Below are 7,979 nucleotides of genomic sequence, written 5' to 3'. Positions count from 1 at the left end.
TTACATCCATTAACACATTCAGACAACGGAACCAGAAGGCAAGAGAGGAAAGACTGACATTTGAGAGCTAGTAAGATGATACTGCAGATCCCAGATCACAAATATGCCTTCTAAAAATATGTAGCTGGAGGTCAAAGGCTTGGACAAATTCGTAGTTTCTTGGCCATGGGTCTTGAAAGAAGCATTATCTTCAGAAATGTCCGTTCAGAAGCAACTGCTCCTCTCCTGGGGATGTTCTAGCAACAAGAACAGCATCTTCTGTAGCAAGATGGTCGGTAGCCACAGCATCCAGACCTATAATAGGAGCTATATCCACAGCCATAGCCAGAGCCATATCCACAGCCATAGCCTGAACCATATCCACAGCCATAGCCTGAGCCATATCCACAGCCGTAGCCTGAGCCATATCCACAGCCATAGCCTGAGCCATATCCACAGCCGTAGCCTGAGCCATATCCACAGCCATAGCCTGAGCCATATCCACAGCCATAGCCTGAGCCATATCCACAGCCGTAGCCTGAGCCATATCCACAGCCGTAGCCTGAGCCATATCCACAGCCATAGCCTGAGCCATATCCACAGCCATAGCCTGAGCCATATCCACAGCCGTAGCCTGAGCCATATCCACAGCCATAGACTGAACCATATCCACAGCCGTAGCCTGAACCATATCCACAGCCGTAGCCTGAACCATATCCACAGCCGTAGCCTGAACCATATCCACAGCCGTAGCCTGAACCATATCCACAGCCGTAGCCTGAGCCATATCCACAGCCAAAGCCAGAGCCATAGCTGGATCCATATCTACAGCCATAGCCAGAGCCATAGCCACAGCCATAGCCAGAGCCAGAGCCACAGGAGCTTCCGTAGTAGTTACAACACATGTTGTCAATAGGGGAGAATTCACTTGGGTTGCAAAAGGATATTTTTCAAGTATAGATGTCTCTACTATCCTGAGCCCTTTATATACTGCCAGTAATTGTTGAAGCATACCATTCATTCCCTGACTTAACTAACAAACATCTAAACGATTGCATTCCAGTCACTGTTGACAACCATAATGGTTGCTTAAAATGAGTACATTACTCTGTAAACTCTCATTTCATTTAAAGACCATCTATTACAGAAGTTTCTCAGTCAAATCATGTTTCCAAGCACAAAATTACTCATTACATCTGTTACCCAATGTGTATCTTATATAGCAAGGTTAGAAGAGAATGTAAGAAAATCTGTCTGTATGTGTTTATGTCCCTCCCTCTCTTCTCTCTCCCTTTCTCTCTCCCCCATCTCCTCCTCTCTCCTTCTATTTTGTACCCTTTCTAAATTACCAGATTCTCCTACCTGTCTTCACTTTTACAACTCCCTCTAACCAGCATCTCTACAGATATCATATATCTGATAATTCAAGTACAAAAGCATTGAAAGGGCCTCTTATAACTTATAAGTATAACTAATATGATATCTGTATGTGAGCCTTGTATATCCTTCCTTCCTCCAAATGCCATGCAAGCTAAGACACTAAGAACATCATCATTCTTTCTCTTATGTCTTGTTTTCAGTACCAAATTATGTATTATTTTTGAGGCACCTTTAAAAATATAACTTTATTTGGATAAAAAAACCTATTTTTTAAAATCTCACTTAGATAAAAAAAACTTTACTGAAATTGAGATTTTATGTCTTTGTAGATGAGATACATGTGCATTTGTGGAATTTAATAAGCCATTTTATTCCCCATGCATTAATGTTTCTTCACCTTTAATTTGGAAGTTAAAAGATGGTGAGTAATTTTAGGATGCTGACAGCTAAGACCCCCTTGCACTTCTGACACTTTACAGAAATTAAATAGGGAAAAATATAATTTTTAGCATCTACTCACAGTGGCCAAAATTACTCAGTAATTTTCAAATTCTGAGACTTCTCCACCCCCAAAAAGGTGTTTGTTGTGACTCTGAAATATGACTTTTTCTCAGGCTCCTCAGCGATCATGTCATGTCAACCTTTCCAAGATGTAAGACAGAAGAATGAGTATCAGTTCTTTGTGTAATCATTTCTCCTTGTCGCCCTTATGCCACAGCTAAAGAATATTCCAATTTAGGCATTAAATCAAGATTTCATATATGGTCCTAAAGAAAGGGTTTTCTTTCTGCTACATTGATGACCCTCCTCTTTACTCTTAGGTGTAAATGAAAGTCACAGACTTACTATGCACTACTAAAATTTTCTTTTGTTCATGGATTAAAATATTTGGTTCATGAAGGGAAAAATAATACTGGCCACCTTTGAACTTTCAGTCAGATCCATATTTTACAGTAAATAAGCCTAAAATGATCATGAGAACTAGGCAGAGATTATATCCAAATCGAAGACTTAAATATACCAGGTCCTACTGAGGCCACCCTGAAGAGCTGAAGAGTCTACTGAAGGTCAAAACATGGTCAGGATTTAGGTGGTATATGTAGGATGTGGCTGCTTGTTTGGATGGTTGGGTGGTTGACTAATTTGACTCTAAAATTTCTATTACATCCCCCCAAACATCAAATAAGTATTATCTCTTTTTATATTTTTTCTGCTTAATTTTAAATTATACTTTTATAGATTCAAATAAATCAGAAATGTGCATAAAGTATGTTTTTGACTTTCCTCCTTATAATGTTCATATTTATATCCCTCCATATGTAAACATTTGCTGGCATATACTACCTTAGTGGTAAATAGTATATGTGCATTGTTACTCATTGTTCCACATACATGATACAGACTATCTTTCAGAATACTGGAAATGATGTAGTTAAACAAAGAGTGAAAAATACATCTCTCAATGAACTTCATCTTTCATTCCTACCATTAAGGAGTTTCAAAATTCATCCACATCCATAATAAACAAGAAGCTTAGAACATTTATCAGTATTCCTCAGACTTTTAAGACAGCTGGTTATCCTCAAATTGATGTAGGGTAGATTACATCACTTGTGACACTGACACCTGCTCCAAGGACGTCATATTTTAAAAAGGATGTGGAGCTTAACAGAGGTCAGTACACACTGTGCAGGGTGGGGAAGCCTATCGTAGCTTGGTATTCCCCCTCTCCTTTGTTCTTTCTCAGAGTACAAATCTACCAAAATAATTATTTGATCAGCAAGATATTGCTGTGTCCTGGTTGTTGTTTGTAGTTACTTTTGGGTTACCTTGTCACAAGGATTTTACTTAAACTTTGTGAAATTCCATCTAAGAGAATATTCATAAACTCTAAAGATGAGTAGTTCTTAAAACAAGCTTAGGAAAGACTACATCCTCTACAGGACATGGAGGGACATCAAAAATGTGGGATCTAGTATTCATCATCCTAACCAATGCTGCTTTCCATGTCCCTAGGTCCCTATAATCTAACCCTGGAATCCTAATCCTACATTTAATTTCAAAGATCAGATCATAAACTCATTGATTCACACCCCCACTCCTGACTAAAATTTTCAGTTTCCATGAACCACACTACAAAGAAGTGCATAAATTTTTCTCCTCTGGGTTTTCATCTCTGCACAGGCATTACTTGAACAACTGAGCTGAGTTCTAGTGACCTTAGATAAGCTCATACTAGAGAGAAGGCATTATTTTGGGAACTGGGCTTTTGCAAGATCAGATATATGCACAAAAACAGTTACTCCCCGAGCAGATCTTTAACAATCCCAACTGTAGAATTCGGTGTTTCTAATATTGCAAGAACAAAAATGGAACTACCTTCACATCTTTCCAAACTCTATAGCTGCTTTGTCATTCAGTCATGACACCCCAAGTTGAAAAACAGTATAACCCCTTATACTCATCCATGGATGGTTGTGCCTGTTGGAGATATCTGGGGTGTTGTGGGAACTTCTTCAGCCAATAATCTTTAAGGTTCTGACCCCCTTTTGGGCATGGTTTTGTGTACTGTAAGTGCAGATGAAAAGCATGCTGGATTTGGTTCCAGTTCCCAGCGCATGCAGAGGACTACGGACTGCTGCTCTTACTGTGAGTTTATTCACAAATAAATAAACTTTGTTTTTCTCCATTCTGGACCATTGTGGAACTCTTTGATACTACTACACTGGAAATCACTGAAGAAATTTTCAATTGTTTCAACTTACAGTGAGAAGGAGCCTCCTGAGTATCAAGTGGTAGAAACCAGGAATGTTCCTAATTTTACAAGACCAACAAGAGTGCCAAAGACAAAAGTGCATCTAATCTGAAATACAATACTGCTGAGGTCTAGAAACTGACTTAAAGCTATATGTATATTAACAGCTGCATCTATTAAGCAAGATTCTAATCCAAACTTGCTATTTCTTATGTTTATCACCCTACTTGACATTCAAATGTTTTAGAATTATAATTTTCTTATTTATTTTTATTTATCTTGATTGTCTAGATGTAACTTGAGTATAGTTTTAGAATCATGCACACTCCAAACTCTTCAGGTCTTTTTTATTCTAACACTCATGAGATAACAAGTAGAAGACAATATAAACCAAAAGTATCATCACTCCAATCCAATACTGGAATTCAGATGGTAGAAATAATAATTTAGATCTACTAAATTGAATTCTTCCATAGGGTTTTCACCCAGATGTCAGTTTCATTTTGTGGTGGCTTTCTGTACCAAGCATTCTTTCTCCCACTGTTGAGAAATCCCCCTTCCTTCCTGAGCCATGTATTAGTTCCTGGTTTTCCTGGCCCATCTGCTATGCTTCATCTTTAGCAACAAATATCAAGAAAATAAAACTTCATTGAGAATTTTTTTCAGTTTCTTTTCTCTTCTAGCAATTTTGCAATTCGAGACTATAAATCTTACTTTACAGAGGCCCCACAATGGGTACTTTGCTTTTCAGTACCACAACACCTACTTCCAAAACACAAAGCACCAAATTATCTCAAAGTTTTCCTATCCAGATTGTGTAGCTTCCAGTACCTCCCCATGAAGATGTTGACCCAGAAAAACAAAAACAACCTATACTATACATATCCATGGATAATCAGATCTGAATTAGTGCCTCATATAACTTGTTCTTATCAAATTACCTTATAGTAAAAAATAGAAAATTATATCAAATTAACATTTCAATGTTGGTATACCACTTATAAATACAAACTTAAAGTATAAATTAAAAACAAAAATAAAATTTAATTAATCAAGGTATTTAGACATCATATGCTTATATTCTCATGAGGCCAGTTTCGCTTTTCTCAAGTGGAATGTAATCATTTTGTATTATTATTTTCTTATGCTTCTTGCCTTGGAAAGAGTTTGGGGTAGAAGCTGCACTAAATAAATGTGATTACCTCATTCTATTTTTCATTACACCATAGTTTTAAATGCTCATTTGTAATAGATTTTTGGAAATCCAGATTTAATTATACTTAAATGCTGGATTTTTGCATACTTTAATGCAACAACTTTGGAGTTTAAAGGCACATATTCCATGGAATATATGTGTACTATAATTTAAAAATTTTGTAATGAAGTTAGTAAAATGTTTTCAGAAGTAAATTACCTTTTACATGACCTTCAACCATCCTAAATCATTTTTATTATTTTTCAGTAAAACTATAGCATCAAGAACATGATGTCATTGGTATTTTCAAAGTTAGCATTTACAGAATGACTTAAGCTATTTCTACAGCATTTTACTTAGTACATGTTTAGGGTTTTGCTAAAAAAAAATATCATGTGATATTTGGGGGGAACTTCCAGAAGAATTCAAAAATTAACATAGTAAAATATTTTATTGTTTGGGATACAAGCACTTTGACAATTTCCTTGAGTATTAGCTAGTAGGATAGGTTAGTCAATGACAAATATTTGTTAGATAATGAATCCTTACTGCCCATGAAATATATTTTAGAAATTTTCATATAATTTGGTTTATACATGAGTCCCTAAGCCCTTCTCATATATTGGATTCATAGGTTCTACTTTCAAAAATATTCTAAACTTTCACTAAACATTGAAAAGCATACCTCTAAGCAATCTGTATTATTTGCCCAGTATCTTTACACACATCATCTCAATTTATTCTTGTAATCTGATGTCCTGAGAAAGGCAGATTTTTGTCACACTCATGTTTGAGAAAAGAAGTGTTGGCCAAGCTGCAAGCTAAAGACACATAGCTGACAGGTGCTGTTCCTGTAAAAGCGCCTTCCTGTTCATTATAAGGTGGGTGGCTGAATAAGGAAAGATTTGGAACGACCCCTCCAGACTGAGCTGGCAGTTACATTCTTCCCATTGTAGTCATAAAAGCATTGGCCTCCTGTCCTCCTGTCCCAAGTGACTGGCCAATTGCTATGTTTGCTTAATGCCTCAAGTCAAATGACACTCTTATGGAATTCTGTCTTGATTTTCTCACCACTAAATAACCCCTTTGTGTTTTATAGGTCTTATACACTTGTTTGTGAAAATTGCCACCTAGTGTTTTTATTCTTATTATATAATTCATATAAAATTTAGCCACTGCTTTCCATACTACTGAATATCTGGATGACTTGATTTTTATCTGAAAACAAAATGAGATTTTACTCCAACCTTGATAGTATTCCTGGGGTTTTGCTTTGTTTTATTTTCTTGTTTCTATTCTCATGTCTGTTTTTCTTATTTTGAAATTTTAATAATATTTTATTTGTTTTTACTTTCTTGGTTTATTACACATTTGATCTAGCCATGAAGAGTTTTACCATTCAGGTCTGTCTTGCCATTCCTAGGCTCCAAAAGCCAGTGTTTAATACATGGGTGGATAACAGAATGTAAGAGGAAAGATGAAAGATGTTTGGGCCGGGTAAACATAGTAGTCTACTTCTTTCTTTGCCATAAATATTAGATCAAAGAAAGGTAAGGTAGAAAAAAGAAACTAGGTTTAAGAATTAAAGAATAAAATTCCAATTATATCATCCATTGGTTATGCAAATGTGTAATCCCCAAAGCAAAATGTTAGGGAAATCAAGCTAATAAAACTGTCTAATGTATGGTGTATAAAATGTCAAACACATAATGACACTGGAGAGAGCAGTGGGGCAAGATGATGGCTCCCCACCACTCCCTCTATTATCCATATTACTAGTTTCTCTGTCTCTGTCTCTGTCTCTGTCTCTGTCTCTCTCTCTCTCTCTCTCTTTTATTCTTTTACTGAGGATATACTCTTTTCTCACACAATATATCTTGATTACAGTTTCTGCTCCCCCTACTCCTCCCAGTTCTTCATCATTTCCCATCCCCTACAGATCAACTACCTTTCTATTCCTCATTAAAAAATTATAGGCTTCTAAAAGATAATAACTAAACAAGACAAAATAAAATATCATAAGGTGAATGAAAAACTATCATACTACACTTGGACCTGGCAATCCAACAGGAGAAAAAGAATACCAAAAGCAGTCACAAGAGTCAGAGACCCACATGTTCTCATAGTCAGCAGGTCCAGAAAAATACTAAGCTCAGAGCTATAGTATACACACAGAGAACCAACCTGGTGTAGACCCATGCAGGCCCTGTGCTTGCTGTTTCAATCTATATGAATTCATATGTGCCTTGCTTAGTTGATTTGGAGGGTCTTGTTCTCCTAGCGTCCTTTATCTCCTTTGTCTCTTACAATCTTTTGCCTCTTCTTCCTTTAGATTCCCTGAGATAAGGGGGAGGGATTTAGTGGAGACATTCAATTTAGTTTCTTCCTATCAAAATACTCTCTGATATACAACTGAACAAGGCACCAATCTATGAGTATAGCAGAATATCACTAGGAATAATTTTATTGTTTTTTTTAAGACCAGTAGTGTTTGGTTCTAGTCTATGTAGACAGAAGCTTCTGTCCTGTCTGGTCCCACAGCTGTTCAGCCCCCCAAAAAACAAATTAATTACAGACTGTTTGGTCTGTTGGCTCAAACTTATTATTAACTAGCTCTTACAACTTAAATTAACCCATACTTCTTGTCTATGTTAGCAATGTGACTTGGTA

The 7,979-nt window shown here is 36.5% G+C and overlaps 1 protein-coding gene across 1 annotated transcript; it reads right to left on the bottom strand.

Annotated features, from left to right (window-relative positions):
- Positions 1 to 236: 236 nt before the first annotated feature.
- LOC121465292 (keratin-associated protein 6-2) lies at positions 237 to 884 on the bottom strand. The gene is made up of 2 exons (XM_041678519.1): positions 857 to 884; positions 237 to 589 (listed from the first exon to the last, which is right to left on the bottom strand). The coding sequence occupies exons 1-2, from the start codon at positions 882 to 884 to the stop codon at positions 237 to 239; spliced, it is 381 nt and encodes a 126-aa protein (XP_041534453.1).
- Between the last annotated feature and the right edge of the window lie 7,095 nt (positions 885 to 7,979).

The sequence above is a fragment of the Microtus oregoni genome, unplaced genomic scaffold, assembly GCF_018167655.1.
Source record: "Microtus oregoni isolate MIOR12 unplaced genomic scaffold, Mior012 000030F_ref0000283, whole genome shotgun sequence".
NCBI lineage: Eukaryota > Metazoa > Chordata > Mammalia > Rodentia > Cricetidae > Microtus > Microtus oregoni.
The sequence above is the reverse complement of the archived record's forward strand: the minus strand, read 5'-3'. Positions and strand labels throughout refer to the sequence as shown.

Excerpts from the sequence above, each read along its gene's own strand:
- LOC121465292 (XM_041678519.1), bottom strand. The coding sequence starts at position 884 with ATGTGTTGTAACTACTACGGAAGCTCCT. Across the intron at positions 590-856 it reads TAACTACTACGGAAGCTCCT|GCTATGGCTGTGGATATGGC; the intron begins GTGGCTCTGGCT and ends GATATGGCTCAG.